Genomic DNA, 21,881 nt, shown 5'->3' on the forward strand with positions numbered 1-21,881 from the left:
TAGGTCATTGGTAATTGTCACCCCAAGGTCTTTTTCTTCATGACTGGTTTTATGTCTTCATTTCCTATCTTGTACATACTCCTGATTCTTCTTTCACTCTTGCCAAACTCTATTTTCTTGCATTTTGTCGTGTTGAACTCCATTTGCCATGTACAGCTCCATTTCCATATTCTGTCCAAGTCTTCCTGGAGTAGTTCGCAATCTTTGTCACATCTCACTTTTCGTAACAATTTTGCATCGCCTGCAAATAGGCTCACATAACTGGACACCCCATCCACCATGTCATTTATGTAGACTGCGAACATTACTGGTGCCAACACTGATCCCTGTGGAACTCCACTCTCCACCAATCCCCATTCTGATGGTCTGTCCTTAATTATTGTTCTCATTTCTCTTCCTACCAAAAGTCTTCCATCCATTTTAGTAAACTGCCATGCACTCCTCCTACCATTTCAAGTTTCCAGATCAGTCTCTGGTGTGGTACCTTATCAAAGGCCTTTTTAAATCCAGATATATTCCATCAGCCCAACCATCTCTTTCCTGTATTACATCTATCACCCTCGAATAGTAACATATCAGGTTTGTCGCATGAACGCCCTTTCCTAAAACCAAATTGACACTCACAAAGTATGTCATTTTTCTCCAAGAAGTCTGTCCATCTAGTCTTCACCACCCTCTCACACATCTTAGCTACCACACTTGTAAGTGACACTGGTCTATAGTTCAATGGGTCTCTTGTTACCTGATTTATAGATTGGGACAATGTTAGCTCTTTTCCAGTCTTGGGGCACTACGCCTTCCCTTAATGAGGCATCAATTACTTCACAAACTTTTTCTGCCAATTGCTCCCTGCATTCTCTTAAAATCCATCCTGATACCCCATCAGGTCCCACAGCTTTTCTCACTTCTAAACTCCCCATCATGTTCTTGATCTCCTCCACCGTTACTTGAAACTCCTTCATAATCCCTTTCTGTTCCATTACCAGTGGTTTGTCAAAAGCAGTCTCCTTTGTGAATACCTTCCGAAAGCATCCATTCATAGCCTCTGCCATTTCCCTGGGATCTTCACTGTATACTCCATTTACTTCTAAACTTTCAATACTTTCTCTATTTTTGATGTTGTTGTTCACATGTCTGTAAAAAAGCCTTGGTTGGTCTTTACATTTATCAATTATATCCTTTTCTTGTTTCTTTCTTTCTTCTCTTCTAATCAACACATATTCATTTCTTGCTCTTTTGTAACTTTCCCACTGCTTAATCCGTCTTTTCCTTCTCCACCTCTTCCATGCATCCTCTTTTCTTGTTCTAGCCTTTTCACATCTATCGTTAAACCAGTCCTGCTTTCCAACTTCTCTATGTTGTCTTATTGGTACAAATTTTTCTCACCTTCTTTGTATATTTTTATAAATTCCTTCCACTTTTCATTTGCTCCTTAGCACTCTTGAATTTCATCCAATTTGTCTCTTGAAAGAATTTCTTTAGGTTTCCAAAATCTGTCTTGGCATAATTCCATCTTCCCACTTTATATTCTTCATTTCTTCTAGATTTCTCTTCGTCTATCACCTTGAACTCCAAAACTGCATGATCACTCTTGCTAAAGGGCACTCCACCCTCATCTCCTCAATGACCATTGGCTCTGTACTAAAGACCAAGTCCAGTCTTGACGATGCTCCTCTCCTCCAAACCTAGTATCTTCTTTGACCCACTGAGTTAACACATTTTCCATTGCCAGTGTCAATAGTGTATTTCCCATGTTGTCTCTGATCCTTCCATTGACCAGTCCTCCCAACACACCTCTTTACAATTAAAATCTCCCATCATTATAGTTCGTTCACAGCCACCCAACATTTCTTCCAGACATGTTCCTGTATCACTTATCATTTCTTCATATTCCTGTACTGACCATGCATTTGTCTTAGGTGGTACGTACACCACTATGTAGTGCCTCTTTTTCCTTCATTAGTTTCTGCTCTGATCTTTAGCACTTCTGCCTTTCCCATACCTTTTTCACTTGATCCACCTTTATATCTTTTTAACCAGCAACATCACTCCTCCTCCCATCTTACCTACTCTATTTCTTTTCCAAACGTTATATTTCCTTCTCCAACCTTCATCAGGTCTTCTCCTCTCTCAGTTTTGTTTCAGTAAGACCCACAATATCTGGGTTCTTGTCCTCAAGTAATCGTTGAGTTCTAAAATCCCGATATCACTCCATTTATGTTGGAATACATTACATTTCGCTCATATGTAAGTTTCTTTAGTCCTTTCTTGCTGTACTTTTCTGGGTTATGAACCACTTCCTCAGTCTCATATCCAAGATTCTCCAGAAAACTCTTTCTTTCTTCTTCTGTCCTCTCTTCATTTTTTTCAAAGCCTCCTTTCTCAACTCATTTAACATTTCTCTTCCTTTTCACCGAGATCTCTTCTCAACCAAATCTTCCTTGTTGTTTCCTGCTGGGCTAGCCTCCATGACTTCTCCACCAATTCATCTACATCCTTTTGTGACTTAAGTTTGATTCTTATTGGCCTCATACCTTCTCTTGTGAACTTTCCAATTCTATGGAAGTCCTCTATTTCTGTGTGTGTGTGTGTGTGTGTATATATATATATATATATATATATATATATATATATATATATATATATATATATATATATATATATATATATATATATATATATATATATATATATATATATATATATATATATATATATATATATATATATATATATATATATATATATATATATATATATATATATATATATATATATATATATATATATATATATATATATATATATATATATATATATATATATATATATATATATATATATATATATATATATATATATATATATATATATATATATATATATATATATATATATATATATATATATATATATATACATACAGGCAACCCTCGTTTAACGAAGGTTCACACAACGAAATTTCGCTATAACGAAGGTTTCATTTTAATACCATCTGCTCGTTTAACGAACATCAAACTCGCTTTAACGAAGTTTTATCCAGGTAATTTTTTTCCAAATTTGAAAGGCCCACTGTATCATGCAAGCTGACAGGCTTTTGAATACATCAGGTGCTGTTGGTACTAAGGCCTGCCTCAGGAGAAATCTTGAGACACCTATAGAATAAAGATCAAGATCAAGACTCTCGTGGACAACAAGTTGTGTCACCTGTAGCATCAAGATCAAGATCAAGATCACACGCACCACTCACTGCCCAGTCAAAACATAACAGCATCACCAGCAAATCATCTTCCTTAGTTCAACTTACCACCAAAACACCCTGCAATGTGGCCTAACGTTCCTATGAAGACCAGGAAGTGTCTTACTCTCGAAGTGAAGCTGGGTATTTTTCACAGACAAGAGAGAGGCCAGAAAACTAATAACATTGCTTCCCACCATGGCTTGACTCCATCTACTGTCTACTATTTTAAGTCATGATACTCTATTAAGAAGGCTAGTGAGACCTCATCTTCCTTGCAAGCTAAAAGAACCACCAGAACTTGTGACTCTACAATAGATAAAATGGAAAGCCTTGTGGAAATGTGGTACATAAGTTTTGTGTGCAGTACCATGATGCGCACTTTGTTTACATTCCACAGGTTGCCGGTTAGTGTATTTCCCGTTTCACTCTCCCTCCCTTCATAAAGTTAAGATCATCAACATTATAAAGTTACGTACATACTTACATTAGTGTACATTATAATGACTTAAATTAAACTACCTAAATGTTTAACTTCATAATTTTTACTTTCATTAAACCTTTTACTGTACTATGATGCACTGTCGCTTTGCTTACTCTCAATGGAAGTTCAAATCAGGGGTTATACTTGTTATAATCGGTTCGCTTAACGGAGTTTCGCTTAACGAAGTGTTTTTTAGGAACGTAACCCCTTCGTTAAACGGGGGTAGCCTGTATATATATATATATATATATATATATATATATATATATATATATATATATATACAGTAAGGTCCCGAGTTACGTCAGAGTTACGTTCCTGCAACATGACGTAAGTCGATTTTGTACGTAACTCGAGTTTTTGTACTTTCAAAGCATATTATTGAGTTTTCAACCAATTATTTCTTTATGGTTATTCAGGTAAGTAAAAGGTTATATTGTTATATTGGTATATTATTTACGAGTATGTATGAATATATTGATTACGGCCGCGAACGCGAAGGACTGCAGGTTGCCGAGAGGGGCGGTCTGAGGCCACCAGGAGGGTGGCAGGTCGAACGTTGTGACGCCCAGGGCGGGACAGCTGGGAGCTTTGCTGAGTGCAGTAGGAGTAGAAGCGTTATATAAGTAAAAGGTTATATTGTTATATTATTTACAAGTATGTAGGAATATGAAACGCAAGCTTGTTTTTGTTGTTGATTAGGGCCGCGAACGCGAAGGACTGCATGTTGCCAGAGGGGTGGACGCCTGAGGCTGCCAGGAGGGTGGGCAGGTCGAATGTTGTGACGCCCAGGGCGGACAGCTGGGAGCGTAGTAGAGTGCGGTGGGAGTAGAAGCATGGGCTGCGGGGCAGGAAATGCAATAGGAAAGGGCAATAGGGATCAGCAGACAAGCGCAGACGGTGCAAGTTAGCTGCGAGTTTTGTGTGGCCCAGGCGAAGGCTTAGGAGTTGTTATTGTTGTGATGTGTGCGTGAGCCCTCAAGGTCGTTAACCTCCCTGTTGTCATGCTAACGGGCCTCCCATTTTCTTCTTCACTCCCTTACACATAGCTGCTGCCTCCCTTCTCATGTCTTTTAATTATGTCCACTTTTTCTTGTAGCGTAATGGTTTTCCTTTTCTTAGCATCACTGCTGTCACTTAGGAGTTTTCTTTTTGGTGCCATTGAGCAAGATACTAAGATAGTCAGCAAACGCAGATGTAGGAACACTCTTGCCAGGGGCGACGGTGTGGTGGAAATGAGGTACGTAGAGTGTTATTGTATTCAAGTGTGAGGTGGGCGGTGTGGCGGATAACGACTAGTGACGCCTGGCGGCCAACAATAATAATAAACCCCGCGCTTTACGATTTATAAATTTTCAATTTTTAAAATCTTAAATTGCCTTATAGTGTACTGACGTAAGTGTGAGTTTGACGTAACTCGAGACCGACGTAATTGGGACCATTATATATATATATATATATATATATATATATATATATATATATATATATATATATATATATATATATATATATATATATATATATATATATATATATATATATATATATATATATATATATATATATATATATATATATATATATATATATATATATATATATATATATATATATACATACATACATACATACATATACATACATATATACAGTAAGCCCCAGCACTTGGCGAATCTCAGCTTGGTGAAATTCACTTTTGACGGTAGAGTGGTCACGGATCACCGAGTGCATGCTTGGCGCTTTGAATTGAAACTTGGCGGTCCCTTGGTGGCCGCACAGCAAACCACATGGTTCCCCAGTGACGTCAGACCTCTCTCTAAACCAATCAGAACACAGTGTGAGAGTCCCCTTCAGCCATTTTGTTTGTGCTACTCTTTGTTCTGCTATCGTGGGAACAAATTCTGGAGATCTACCGTCAACATGTCCTCTACCAGCATGCGCAGTTGGTACTAGTGGGGGTAAGGACAATGGTGGTGGCAGCAAGAATGAAAGTAGGTGAGGGGAACGGGTGGAAAAAGGGGAGTTACAGACTTTATATCATGTTTTATTAGCTATGTTTATTTTTTATATGTCTGTTTTGTATGTGTGTTTCAACCTGTGAAGGCAAAAGATTTTATTTCAGCTCGAAAGATGGTATTTTAAGAGTCAAAAGACGGACTTTGGCAATGATGAAACACTGACTGAGACTTTTTTTAGTCAATTTATATGATATAAAGAACTTGTGTGTGGCAAAATTCGCATTTGGCGGAAGTTTCGCCAGACTAATTAATTCGCTAAGTGCATGGGCTTACTGTATATATATATATATATATATATATATATATATATATATATATATATATATATACACATATATACACACACACATATGTACACAGTAAATCCTCATTATACGGTACATGTGCGTTCCTGAAAACCTTACTGCAAATCAAATTTAGCGTATATTGAACCCACTATAACATGTAATAATAGGGAATGCGTTCCAGCACATCAAAAGTCACCCCTACAGAAATTAAAATACATGAAAATAGTCATAAAAAAAAAAAAAAAAAAAAAAAATGTAAAGTACTGTGCAAAAGAAATAAAAAGAAAATGTTTTTATTTACCTTTCACTAGCTATGTATTCTACCAGATGATGTCCCTCCCGAGTGTAAGGGACTGTAGGGATTTCAGCCCTTACTTATCTTCCGCTGAGTGGGCAGACTACTTCTCTTTTGCTTTGCCTTGTCAAGTCCAGCAGTGTCTGCAGAACGTTTTGGGTCCATTATGGGTACACACACGTAAGGATTTCACTTGTGTTCAGTGGGAAACGCGGGAAGAGACTGGTTGTTGTTGTGACATCATCCACGTCACACTTCCCGCACCACCCCAGCTCAGTGCTCAGTGACAGCTGACTTTTGGCGGGATGTTCGGGCACTTTGGCCTGACGCGTGAGGTTTCCTGTTGTTTACATATTGCTTGTGGACACTTGGCTAGCTGGAGTGTTCATCAAACTCTTCATAGTGCTGTAAACAACTAAACGTGCCGAACAATTGCTCAGTGTTTGGATGCAATAACACGAAAAGAAAAACAGCAGGTTTAGGTATGACATGAGCGGATACTGTATCTGTGAATTTTTCTTACCGTATATTGAATCGAGGGTAGTAATTTCCAAATACTGTAACTGTGAATTTACCGGATAAAGAAGTACCTTATAATGAGGATTCAATGTATACAGGGAATCCTTGCGATTCAACCATTTGTAATTCGAATTATCACCAATTCGAACTCAGTTAATTAATACCCAATCCTCAAAGTTCGACCGACTGACTTGCCAATTTGACATTCATATCTCGCGCGCCATCCACCTGGCCAATTACTCCACCACACCAAATACTCCACAAACCCGCCAGGCAAAAGTGTAAACTGACACTACCCTGTGCGTCGCAGGCGTCGTCACACTAGCACTTTTCTGTGAACTTTTTCTGTTAACTTTCTGAAGACTGTCAACTTTTGTCAACGCTGGTCGTCACACACAAGCTCGCTTCCACCTTTTGTCAACTGTAAACAAACATGACGGCCCTTCACCCCAAGCAAACTGTTGCTATTTTTTTTGTTGCTATGTTTGGCCTTTAATGATCTGTATGAGAAACTCTTCAGACAGCTTTGTCCACTCATAAACAACAGAGCTGCTCATCTTGGCCAGTTGTTCCTTGGAAGAGAAGCCTTGAAACGTCGCAGTGCCAGAGAAATGTAAACAAATAACTGAACTACTTTTCACTGTTTGGCTAGAACAAAAATATATATTTACTGTATATATATATATATATATATATATATATATATATATATATATATATATATATATATATATATATATATATATATATATTTATATATATATATATATATATATATATATATATATATATATATATATATATATATATATATATATATATATATATATATATACACATATATATATATACACACACACACAAATATATTTACATCTACTTATCAAGATTCTATTGATTTGAGATTATAGTATCATTCCAATTAATAAGAAAATTAATTTTATTATAAAGGTGTTAATTAGAATCCATAGATCTTAATTGGACTAAAATTTTTGTTTCGTCTGACTTAAGACGATGGAAAGCCACCTCCAGCCCCAGCCCTAAGAAGCACAATTTCCTGTCTTTCAAAGATAAGCTTGAGCTTATAAGAAAGTGTGAGGCAGGTATAACTCACAGTGTCGTTGCAATGCAAATAAGTGTCCCTAGATCAACAGTATCAACAATTTGGAAGAACAGGGACAAGTACCATGAGACCGCTGCAAGTGTTTTTATTTCCAAAAATGTACTGTACAGCACTCTAATGTGTTTAATAAAAAAAGTTAGATATAAATGAAGCCTTTAATAGTACTGATTTAGTCTACGGTCTAGGTTGGAGGTTGGTCCCTATCCCCCTTAATTCTTAAGTATCTTGTGGGAAAAATTGCTGCACGATTCGAAAAGACGCTGATTTGACCGATGTAAAACTGCCCTAACCCCGTCGAATTGCGAGGATCCCCTGTATATATATATATATATATATATATATATATATATATATATATATATATATATATATATATATATATATATAGTTTATTTAATTAAAAGAAGTAAAGCTTTTAATGTTTACTAACTCTTATTAATTCTTGTTTGCAGTGCTGCATATGACTCCGTGACACAACAGAGTGTGGCAATCAAGAAGCTGTCACGGCCCTTCCAGAATGTGACTCATGCCAAGAGGGCCTACAGGGAGTTCAAGCTTATGAAATTGGTCAACCACAAGAACGTGAGCACCAGCAGGGAGCAGGGAGGAGCTGGGGGAGCTGGGGAGGAAGAGGGAAGGAGGGAGGAGAGAGCTTACAGGGAATTCAAGCTCATGAAGCTGGTCAACCACAAGAATGTGAGCACCAGCAAGAGACAGGGGGGCTTGGTAGGAGGTTGGGAAGGGAAACTGGAACAAAGTGAATGGCTTCTTAAGATCAGGATGTGAAAGCATTCATTTCAATATTTACTCGCTTTGGTATAGTTTCATATTTGCAAATATTTTGGAATGAGAATGCCATTTTATTGTTCTTGTTTTTTTTTTTTTTTTTTTTTTTTCTCTCTCCATAGAATCAGATCTTTGTTTAATGCATAGATGATGTGTAATTCACTACATAGAGGTTAGTCATCATATTCATTATAGTCATCATCAACAGTTTCAGTTGCAGGTCTCCTGCTTATAATCAAGGTTCTTCTAATTTCCCTTCCTTTATTTTTCCTGGACCATTCTCTGCCAAGCTCTGCTTATAAGCTCATTTCAACATGTTATCTATGTCTGGTATTTTTTTGGGATTTTGTCAGTTGTCCATGTGCACTTTGTATTACCTGCTTGAAAAATTTTCTTTTTGACCTGATTGATGGTTGAAGAATTCACTCTTCATAATAAGAATTTCATGTTTAACCTAAGCAATATTTCAACTTCAAATAATAGTGTAAAAACTAAACACCAGATGCACATTTCACATATTTCCTTTTAAGCTTACCTTAAGTTCAGCTTAATCTTTTCACTGTGAGGGAAGTATATTTATGTCCTGTGACCACACACTCCCATCCAGTGAACGTAGATATACATCTTAGTACATCCACATCTGAAAGGTGTGAATATAGGTACTAATTAATTTTTATTTGCCATAGTAGGGATATGTTTTCTATGACATGGATGGTTTTAGAAAAAGCAATGTGTAAGTAAAATTAAATAATGAAGAAATTCTACAGTGAGAACTTTCCAGACATCTTTATAACACACACACATCCGAAGCACAGGATCGCATAGTAAAAAGCTGAGAAAAGTAAGATGTCTGAGAGATATTAAAAAATATAGTTTCCCGCAGAGATGTATTGAGACGTGGAACAGTTTAAATGAAGAAGTAGTGTCTGCAACAAGTGTGCATACTTTTAAAGTAAGATTGGATAAGTGTAGATATGGAGACGGGGCCACACGAGCATAAAGCCCAGGCCCTGTAAAACTACAACTAGGTAAATACATGGACAAAGAAATGATGAAGAAATTGATAAGTACTAAAATAAGATCTAGATTGGAATATGCAGTGTGCATAGTTTTAAAGATAAATTGGATAAGTGTAGATATGGAGACGGGGCTACACGAGCATAAAGTCCAAACCTTGTAAAACTACAACTAGGTAAATACACACATCAAAAAACATGTTCTGAAAAAAAAATTAAAAAATCCAATTTATTGGTGCAGAAAAAAAATGGTAATATTTGTCTGCTGTAAATTTATTTGCTTTACTTGATGAAGAGCTTTAGTTGCTATGTCATTAAAAGCAATGTTATTTTATCAAGGGTTTTATCTTGATGTGTATCTTTAAAGTGTTGTTGCATAGCGAATATTGTTCTTTATATTATACTTTGAAAATTATGGTATATAAAATGTTGAGATAAATGTGTGTATATATATATATATATATATATATATATATATATATATATATATATATATATATATATATATATATATATTATATCTAAATATATATTTATATTTATAAATTATATATATATATATATATATATATATATATATATATATATATATATATATATATATATATATATATATATATATATATATATATATATATATATATATATATATATATATATATATATATATATATATATATATATATATATATATATATATATATATATATATATATATATATATATATATATATATATATATATATATATATATATATATATATATATATATATATATATATATATATATATATATATATATATATATATATATATATATATATATATATATATATATATATATATATATATATATATATATATATATATATATATATATATATATATATATATATATATATATATATATATATATATATATATATATATATATATATATATATATATATATATATATATATATATATATATATATATATATATATATATATATATATATATATACAAAAAATGGTTACAGGAATGGTTCCAGAATTTAAAGGGATGACATATGAGGAGAGACTAAAAGCTATGGATCTATCAACCCTGGAACAGAGAAGAGAGAGAGGGGATCTGATACAAGTTTTTAGATTGATTAACGAAATGGATTAAGTGGATAATGAGAAACTAATCCTGAGAGAAGAATATGACATTAGAAGCACAAGATCACATAATAAGAAACTGAGGAAGGGAAGATGTCTGAGAGATGTTAAAGAATATAGTTTCCAGCAAAGATGTGTTGAGACTTGGAACAATTTGAGTGAGTAAGTGGTATCAGCAACGAGTGTGCATAGTTTTAAAGAGAAATTGGATAAGTGTAAATGTGGAGATGGGGCCACACGAGCATAAAGCCCAGGCCCTGTAAAACTACAACTAGGTAAATACACACACACACACACACACACACACACACACACACACACACACACACACACACACACACACACACACACACACACACACACACACACACACACACTGAAAGAAAAAAATGTTAAATATAGACCAAGAAGGGAAAAAGACGAAATGAAATCAGTAAAAGACCTACTAAAACATCTGAATGACGAGGATAGACAGAACTTAGAAGAGGAAGTAGAAGAAATCCATAGAATGGGACCATATCAAGAAGGAACAGTGAGACCAATTAAGATATTACTAAAATCACAAGCAGCAGCAGAAGAAGTACTATATAGAAAATGAAACTCAGAGAAACAGAAGGTTGCAAAGATATATATATAAAGAAAAATAGAAACGAGGAGGAAAGGAAGAGACACAATGAACTGGTGGCAGAAGCAAGAGAAAAAATAATGAAAGGTCAGAGGAGGAGAAGAAGGCATTTTTTGGAGAATTATAGGAGACAGGATAAGGAAATGGTATATAAAAGAGAAAGAAGAGAAAAGAATGGAGCAAGTTTAACTAAAAATGATAAGAACAAGAGATTAAAATGATGTATACAAACATAGATGGGATTTTATCTAGTAAATTAGAATTAAGAGATTACATAAAGAAAGAAGAACCAGATATTGTATGCCTGGTGGAAACAAAGTTAAATGAGGCAATAAAATAGACATAGATAAAAGGTATAATATATGGAGGAGAGACAGAGTGGGTAAAGGAGGAGGAGGAGTCATGATGATGTTAAGGAAGGAGATAGTGGTAAATCAAGTGGAGTTTGGGGAAGGAAAATCAGAAATACTGTATGTTAAGATGCATATTAACAAAAAGGAGTTAACAATCATTGGAACATATGTGCCACCAAAACAAACTCATGGACTAACCAAGAATATAGAGACATGATAGATGACACAATAAGGAGTCTTACAAGAATCATTAAGGAAAGGAGAAAAGTGATATTGATAGGAGATTTCAACTGTAAGGAGGTAGACTGGGAAAATTATGAAAGTGGTATGGGGGAAGATGCCTGGGGAGATAGATTCCTGAACCTAATGATAGATAATTTGATGGTCCAAAGAGTAAAGGAAAACACAAGATTCAGAGGAAACGATGAGCCGGCAAGATTAGACCTAGTTTTTACAAGGGATATACCAATTAACGATGATATAAGATACAAGTGCCCATTGGGAAAGAGTGACCATGTAATATTAGAGATGGATATAGAAGAAGGAAAGGAAGATAGAGATGAATCATACAAAGGAGACCGATTAAATTACAGAAAGGCTGATATTGAGAATCTCAAGAACTATTTTAAAACGTAAACTGGGAGGAGATGGAAAACTCATTAACGGTTCAAGAGAAATATAACTTATTTTTGGAAATATACAAAACTGGGGTCAGGAATATGTTCAAATATAGACCTAAAGAAGAAGGAAAGAAAGATTGGTTTAATGCAAGATGTGCTAGGGCAAAGGAGAAACGAGATGGAGCATGGAAAAGGTGGAGAAGAAACAGAAATCCAGAAAATAAGGAAAACTTCAAAACAGCAAGAAATGAATATGCTAAGGTGAGAAAGGAAGAAGAAAAGAACTATGAAAAGGACATTGTCGAAAAATGTAAGGAACAACCAAAATTGTTCTACAGATTCATAAATGGAAAAATAAGACAAAAGAAACAATAGAAAGGTTAAAAGGAGAAACGGAATGGTGGAAGACCCAAAAGTATGGCAGAACTGTTAAATAGTAAATTTCATGAGGTCTTTACTAAGGAATCCAAATTTGAAAGACCACAGGGTAATAGAGAGACTGTCTATATGAAAGAGATTAAAGTAACCAAGCTTGAAATAAAAAGTTGATGACGGAATTGGATGAGGAAAAGGCAATGGGACCGGATGAAGTCTCAGGCAGAATACTGAAAGAATGTAGGGAAGAACTAGCAAGTCCAATATACAACATCATAAAATGCTCAATAGAAAATGGAACAGTGCCAGTGGAGTGGAAAAGAGCTGAGGTGGTTCCCATATATAAGAGCGGAAGGAAGGAAGAACCTTTAAATTACAGGCCGGTATCACTAACTAGTGTAATATGCAAGATGTGTGAAAAAGTAATAAAGAAGCAATGGATCGAGTTTCTTGAAGACAACAAAATATTATCAAATAGCCAATTTGGTTTTAGAAAAGGTCGGTCATGTGTGACAAATTTATTGAGTTTCTACTCTAGAATAGTTGATAAAGTACAAGAGAGAGAGGGATGGGTTGACTGTATTTATTTAGATCTAAAAAAGGCTTTTGATAAAGTGCCACATGAAAGATTACTATGGAAGTTAGAGGAGAAGGGTGGCTTAAAAGGAAGCACATTGAGATGGATGAAGAATTACTTAAGGGGGAGAGAAATAAGGACGATAGTTAAAGATATGAAGTCCAAGTGGAGAACAGTAGACAGCGGAGTGCCACAGGGGTCAGTATTGGCACCAATACTTTTTCTCGTATATATAAATGACATGCCAGAGGGAGTGAACAGCTACATAAATCTGTTTGCGGACGATGCGAAACTGTGCAGAGTCATTAAACAAAAGAGGATTGTGAAATACTACAGGAAGACTTAAACAAGATCTGGAAATGGAGCAAAAAATGGGAGATGGAATTCAATGTGGACAAAAGCCATGTCATGGAAATGGGAAAAGTGAAAGACGACCAGTGGGAATCTATAAGATGGGAGATGGAGTAGAACTAGAAAAGTAAAAAGGAAAAGGACTTGGGAGTGACAATGGAAGAAAATAATCAACCGGTTAGCCATATTGATAGAATTTTCAGAGAGACGTATAATTTGCTAAGGAATATTGGAGTAGCATTTCACTATATGGACAAGGAAATGATGAAGAAATTGATAAGTACTAAAATAAGACCTAGATTGGAATATGCAGGAGTTGTGTGGACTCTACAAAAAGAAACACATAAGAAAATTAGAGAGACTACAAAAATGGCTACAAGAATGGTTCCAGAATTTAAAGGGATGGCATATGAGGAGAGACTAAAGGCAATGGATCTACCAACCTTGGAGCAGAGAAGAGAGAGAGGGATCTGATACAAGTTTATAAATTGATTAACGGAATGGATGAAGTGGATAATGAGAAACTGATCCTGAGAGAAGAATATGACTTTAGAAGCACAAGATCGCATAGTAAGAAACTAAGGAAGGAAGATGTCTGAGAGATGTTAAAAATTTAGTTTCCGCAAAGATGTGTTGAGACTTGGAACAGTTTGAGTGAGGAAGTGGTATCAGCAAAGAGTGTACATAGTTTTAAAGAAAAATTGGATAAGTGTAGATATGGAGACGGGACCACACGAGCATAAAGCCCAGGCCCTGTAAAACTACAACTAGGTAAATACACACACACACACACACACACACACACACACACACAGGACACACACCTGGCTGGGTGGAGATATTTGGGTGTGTCTCCATTCACGTAGCCCTGTTCACCTAGCAGTGAGTAGGTACGGGATGTAAATCGAGAAGTTGTGACCTTGTTGTCCTGGTGTGTGGTGTGTGCCTGGTCTCAGGCCTATCCGAAGATCGGAAATAATGAGCTTTGAGCTCATTCCGCAGGATAACGTCTGGCTGTCTCGTCAGACTGCAGCAGATCAAACAGTGAATCACACACACACACACACACACACACACACACACACACACACACACACACACACACACACACACACACACACACACACACACACACACACTCATGGACAAGGAAATGATGAAGAAATTGATAAGTATTAAAATTAGACCTAGATTGGAATATGCAGGAGTTGTGTGGACTCCCTATAAAAAGAAACACATAAGAAAATTAGAGAGACTACAAAAAATGGCTACAAGAATGGTTCCAGAATTTAAAGGGATGGCATATGAGGAGAGACTAAAGGCAATGGATCTACCAACCTTGGAGCAGAGAAGAGAGAGAGGGGATCTGATACAAGTTTATAAATTGATTAACGGAATGCATGAAGTGGATAATGAGAAACTGATCCTGAGAGAAGAATATGACTTTAGAAGCACAAGATCGCATAGTAAGAAACTAAGGAAGGGACGATGTCTGAGAGATGTTAAAAAATTTAATTTCCCGCAAAGATGTGTTGAGACTTGGAACAGTTTGAGTGAGGAACTGGTGTCAGCAAAGAGTGTACATAGTTTTAAAGAAAAATTGGATAAGTGTAGATATGGAGACGGGACCACACGAGCATAAAAACCAGGCCCTGTAAAACTACAACTAGGTAAATACAACTAGGTAAATAGGTAAACACACACACACACACACACACACACACACACACACACAGGTATGAGGCCAATAAGAATCAAACTTAAGTCACAAAAGGATGTAGATGAATTGGTGGAGAAGTCATGGAGGCTAGCCCAGCAGGAAACAACAAGGAAGATTTGGTTGAGAAGAGATCTCGGTGAAAAGGAAAGAGAAATGTTAAATGAGTTGAGAAAGGAGGCTTTGAAAAAAAATGAAGAGAGGACAGAAGAAGAGAAGAAAGAGTTTTCTGGAGAATCTTGGATATGAGACTGAGGAAGTGGTTCATAACCCAGAAAAGTACAGCAAGAAAGGACTAAAGAAACTTACATATGAGCGAAATGTAATGTATTCCAACATAAATGGAGTGATATCGGGATTTTAGAACTCAACGATTACTTGAGGGACAAGAACCCAGATATTGTGGGTCTTACTGAAACAAAACTGAGAGAGGGAGAAGACCTGATGAAGGTTGGAGAAGGAAATATAACGTTTGGAAAAGAAATAGAGTAGGTAAGATGGGAGGAGGAGTGATGTTGCTGGTTAAAAAGATATAAAGGTGGATCAAGTGAAAAAGGTATGGGAAAGGCAGAAGTGCTAAAGATCAGAGCAGAAACTAATGAAGGAAAAAGAGGCACTACATAGTGGTGTACGTACCACCTAAGACAAATGCATGGTCAGTACAGGAATATGAAGAAATGATAAGTGATACAGGAACATGTCTGGAAGAAATGTTGGGTGGCTGTGAACGAACTATAATGATGGGAGATTTTAATTGTAAAGAGGTGTGTTGGGAGGACTGGTCAATGGAAGGATCAGAGACAACATGGGAAATACACTATTGACACTGGCAATGGAAAATGTGTTAACTCAGTGGGTCAAAGAAGATACTAGGTTTGGAGGAGAGGGAGCATCGTCAAGACTGGACTTGGTCTTTAGTACAGAGCCAATGGTCATTGAGGAGATGAGGGTGGAGTGCCCTTTAGCAAAGAGTGATCATGCAGTTTTGGAGTTCAAGGTGATAGACGAAGAGAAATCTAGAAGAAATGAAGAATATAAAGTGGGAAGATGGAATTATGCCAAGACAGATTTTGGAAACCTAAAGAAATTCTTTCAAGAGACAAATTGGATGAAATTCAAGAGTGCTAAGGAGCAAATGAAAAGTGGAAGGAATTTATAAAAATATACAAAGAAGGTGAGAAAAATTTGTACCAATAAGACAACATAGAGAAGTTGGAAAGCAGGACTGGTTTAACGATAGATGTGAAAAGGCTAGAACAAGAAAAGAGGATGCATGGAAGAGGTGGAGAAGGAAAAGACGGATTAAGCAGTGGGAAAGTTACAAAAGAGCAAGAAATGAATATGTGTTGATTAGAAGAGAAGAAAGAAAGAAACAAGAAAAGGATATAATTGATAAATGTAAAGACCAACCAAGGCTTTTTTACAGACATGTGAACAACAACATCAAAAATAGAGAAAGTATTGAAAGTTTAGAAGTAAATGGAGTATACAGTGAAGATCCCAGGAAATGGCAGAGGCTATGAATGGATGCTTTCGGAAGGTATTCACAAAGGAGACTGCTTTTGACAAACCACTGGTAATGGAACAGAAAGGGATTATGAAGGAGTTTCAAGTAACGGTGGAGGAGATCAAGAACATGATGGGGAGTTTAGAAGTGAGAAAAGCTGTGGGACCTGATGGGGTATCAGGATGGATTTTAAGAGAATGCAGGAGCAATTGGCAGAAAAAGTTTGTGAAGTAATTGATGCCTCATTAAGGGAAGGCGTAGTGCCCCAAGACTGGAAAAGAGCTAACATTGTCCCAATCTATAAATCAGGTAACAAGAGAGACCCATTGAACTATAGACCAGTGTCACTTACAAGTGTGGTAGCTAAGATGTGTGAGAGGGTGGTGAAGACTAGATGGACAGACTTCTTGGAGAAAAATGACATACTTTGTGAGTGTCAATTTGGTTTTAGGAAAGGGCGTTCATGCACGACAAACCTGATATGTTACTATTCGAGGGTGATAGATGTAATACAGGAAAGAGATGGTTGGGCTGATGGAATATATCTGGATTTAAAAAAGGCCTTTGATAAGGTACCACACCAGAGACTGATCTGGAAACTTGAAATGGTAGGAGGAGTGCATGGCAGTTTACTAAAATGGATGGAAGACTTTTGGTAGGAAGAGAAATGAGAACAATAATTAAGGACAGACCATCAGAATGGGGATTGGTGGAGAGTGGAGTTCCACAGGGATCAGTGTTGGCACCAGTAATGTTCGCAGTCTACATAAATGACATGGTGGATGGGGTGTCCAGTTATGTGAGCCTATTTGCAGACGATGCAAAATTGTTACGAAAAGTGAGATGTGACAAAGATTGCGAACTACTCCAGGAAGACTTGGACAGAATATGGAAATGGAGCTGTACATGGCAAATGGAGTTCAACACGACAAAATGCAAGAAAATAGAGTTTGGCAAGAGTGAAAGAAGAATCAGGAGTATGTACAAGATAGGAAATGAAGACATAAAACCAGTCATGAAGAAAAGACCTTGGGGTGACAATTACCAATGACCTATCGCCAGAGAGACATATAAACAAAATAATTGGAGAAGTATTGAACTTATTGAGGAACATAAGAGTGGCGTTCAGATATCTAGATGAAGAAATGATGAAGAAAATAATTACTGCAATGATAAGACCGAGGCTTGAATATGCAACAATACAGTGGGCTCGAACTTAAAGAAACACATAAGGAAACTAGAGAAAGTACAGAGGGCTGCAACAAAATGGTGCCTGACTTAAGAGATTTGACTTATGAAGACAGACTGAAAAGAATGCAACTTCCAACCCTGGAAAACAGAAGAGAAAGGGGAGACCTGATAGCAATATACAGAGTGATGATTGGCATGGAAAAATGGATAGGGAAGATCTGTGTATGTGGAATGGAAGAATGTCGAGAGGGCATGGGAAAAACTAAAATGGCCACTTATAGGAGAGATGTGAAAAATATAGCTTCCTCATAGAAGGGTGGAAGCATGGAATAGTTTAGACGTGGAAGTGGTCAACGCAAGGAATATTCATGATTTTAAGAAAAGCTGGACATTAATAGATATGGAGACGGGACAACACGAGCATAGCTCTTTTCCGTATGTTACAATGTTACAATTAGGTAAACACACACACACACACACACACACACACAAAACTGAGAGAGGAGAAGACCTGATGATGGTTGGAGAAGGAAATATAATGTTTGGAAAAGAAATAGAGTAGGTAAGATGGGAGGAGGAGTGATGTTGCTGGTTAAAAAGATATAAAGGTGGATCAAGTGAAAGAAGGTATGGGAAAGGCAGAAGTGCTAAAGATCAGAGCAGAAACTAATGAAGGAAAAAGAGGCACTACATAGTGGTGTGTACACCTAAGACAAATGCATGGTCAGTACAGGAATATGAAGAAATGATAAGTGATACAGGAACATGTCTGGAAGAAATGTTGGGTGGCTGTGAACGAACTATAATGATGGGAGATTTTAATTGTAAAGAGGTGTGTTGGGAGGACTGGTCAATGGAAGGATCAGAGACAACATGGGAAATACACTATTGACACTGGCAATGGAAAATGTGTTAACTCAGTGGGTCAAAGAAGATACTAGGTTTGGAGGAGAGGGAGCATCGTCAAGACTGGACTTGGTCTTTAGTACAGAGCCAATGGTCATTGAGGAGATGAGGGTGGAGTGCCCTTTAGCAAAGAGTGATCATGCAGTTTTGGAGTTCAAGGTGATAGACGAAGAGAAATCTAGAAGAAATGAAGAATATAAAGTGGGAAGATGGAATTATGCCAAGACAGATTTTGGAAACCTAAAGAAATTCTTTCAAGAGACAAATTGATGAAATTCAAGAGTGCTAAGGAGCAAATGAAAAGTGGAAGGAATTTATAAAATATACAAAGAAGGTGAGAAAAATTTGTACCAATAAGACAACATAGAGAAGTTGGAAAGCAGGACTGGTTTAACGATAGATGTGAAAAGGCTAGAACAAGAAAAGAGGATGCATGGAAGAGGTGGAGAAGGAAAAGACGGATTAAGCAGTGGGAAAGTTACAAAAGAGCAAGAAATGAATATGTGTTGATTAGAAGAGAAGAAAGAAAGAAACAAGAAAAGGATATAATTGATAAATGTAAAGACCAACCAAGGCTTTTTACAGACATGTGAACAACAACATCAAAAATAGAGAAAGTATTGAAAGTTTAGAAGTAAATGGAGTATGCAGTGAAGATCCCAGGAAATGGCAGAGGCTATGAATGGATGCTTTGGAAGGTATTCACAAAGGAGACTGCTTTTGACAAACCACTGGTAATGGAACAGAAAGGGATTATGAAGGAGTTTCAAGTAACTGTGGAGGAGATCAAGAACATGATGGGGAGTTTAGAAGTGAGAAAAGCTGTGGGACCTGATGGGGTATCAGGATGGATTTTAAGAGAATGCAGGAGCAACTGGCAGAAAAAGTTTGTGAAGTAATTGATGCCTCATTAAGGAAGGTGTAGTGCCCCAAGACTGGAAAAGAGCTAACATTGTCCCAATCTATAAATCAGGTAACAAGAGAGACCCATTGAACTATAGACCAGTGTCACTTACAAGTGTGGTAGCTAAGATGTGTGAGAGGGTGGTGAAGAATAGATGGACAGACTTCTTGGAGAAAAATGACATACTTTGTGAGTGTCAATTTGGTTTTAGAAAAGGGCGTTCATGCACGACAAACCTGATATGTTACTATTCGAGGGTGATAGATGTAATACAGGAAAGAGATGGTTGGGCTGATGGAATATATCTGGATTTAAAAGGCCTTTGATAAGGTACCACACCGGAGACTGATCTGGAAACTTGAAATGGTAGGAGGAGTGCATGGCAGTTTACTAAAATGGATGGAAGACTTTTGGTAGGAAGAGAAATGAGAACAATAATTAAGGACAGACCATCAGAATGGGGATTGGTGGAGAGTGGAGTTCCACAGGGATCAGTGTTGGCACCAGTAATGTTGGGTCTACATAAATGACATGGTGGATGGGGTGTCCAGTTATGTGAGCCTATTTGCAGACGATGCAAAATTGTTAAGAAAAGTGAGATGTGACAAAGATTGCGAACTACTCCAGGAAGACTTGGACAGAATATGGAAATGGAGCTGTACATGGCAAATGGAGTTCAACACGACAAAATGCAAGAAAATAGAGTTTGGCAAGAGTGAAAGAAGAATCAGGAGTATGTACAAGATAGGAAATGAAGACATAAAACCAGTCATGAAGAAAAGACCTTGGGGTGACAATTACCAATGACCTATCGCCAGAGAGACATATAAACAAAATAATTGGAGAAGTATTGAACTTATTGAGGAACATAAGAGTGGCGTCAGATATTTAGATGAAGAAATGATGAAGAAAATAATTACTGCAATGATAAGACCGAGGCTTGAATATGCAACAATACAGTGGGCTCGAACTTAAAGAAACACATAAGGAAACTAGAGAAAGTACAGAGGGCTGCAAGAAAATGGTGCCTGACTTAAGAGATTTGACTTATGAAGACAGACTGAAAAGAATGCAACTTCCGACCCTGGAAAACAGAAGAGAAAGGGGAGACCTGATAGCAATATACAGAGTGATGATTGGCATGGAAAAATGGATAGGGAAGATCTGTGTATGTGGAATGAAAGAATGTCGAGAGGGCATGGGAAAAACTAAAATGGCCACTTATAGGAGAGATGTGAAAAATATAGCTTCCTCATAGAAGGGTGGAAGCATGGAATAGTTTAGACGTGGAAGTGGTCAACGCAAGGAATATTCATGATTTTAAGAAAAAGCTGGACATTAATAGATATGGAGACGGGACAACACGAGCATAGCTCTTTTCCCGTATGTTACAATTAGGTAAATACAATTAGGTAAATACACACACACACACACACACACACACACACACACACACACACACACACACATGGTATATCTGGGAGGTTGCTAAATGAATGTAAGGATCAATTGTTGAACCCCATATTTGATATTGTGGAAACCTCCATACGAACAGGATTAGTCCCGAAAGAGTGGAAAAGAGCTGACATTGTGCCTATATATAAGAATGGTAGTAGAATGGAACCGCTAAATTATAGACCAGTATCGTTGACTAGTATATTGCGCAAGGTATGTGAAGAAGTGATTAAAGCTAAGTGGATTGAGTATCTAGAAAGTGAAAATATTTTGAATGAAAGACAGTTTGATTTCAGAAAAGGAAGATCGTGCGTATCCAATTTATTATGTTTTTATTCAAGAGTGACTGACATACTACAACATAGAGAGGGATGGGTTGATGCTATCTA

General features: G+C 36.7%; 1 protein-coding gene across 1 annotated transcript in view; it reads left to right on the forward strand.

Moving 5' to 3' along the window:
* LOC123500119 (stress-activated protein kinase JNK-like) overlaps positions 1 to 21,881 on the forward strand; it is a 546,161-nt gene that overhangs the window by 277,923 nt on the left and 246,357 nt on the right. The window contains 1 exon segment of the mRNA XM_045248784.1: positions 8,420 to 8,663. Within this exon segment, the coding sequence (XP_045104719.1) occupies positions 8,420 to 8,663 (244 nt within the window).

Source organism: Portunus trituberculatus, chromosome 50, assembly GCF_017591435.1.
Source record: "Portunus trituberculatus isolate SZX2019 chromosome 50, ASM1759143v1, whole genome shotgun sequence".
Classification (NCBI taxonomy): Eukaryota; Metazoa; Arthropoda; class Malacostraca; order Decapoda; family Portunidae; genus Portunus; species Portunus trituberculatus.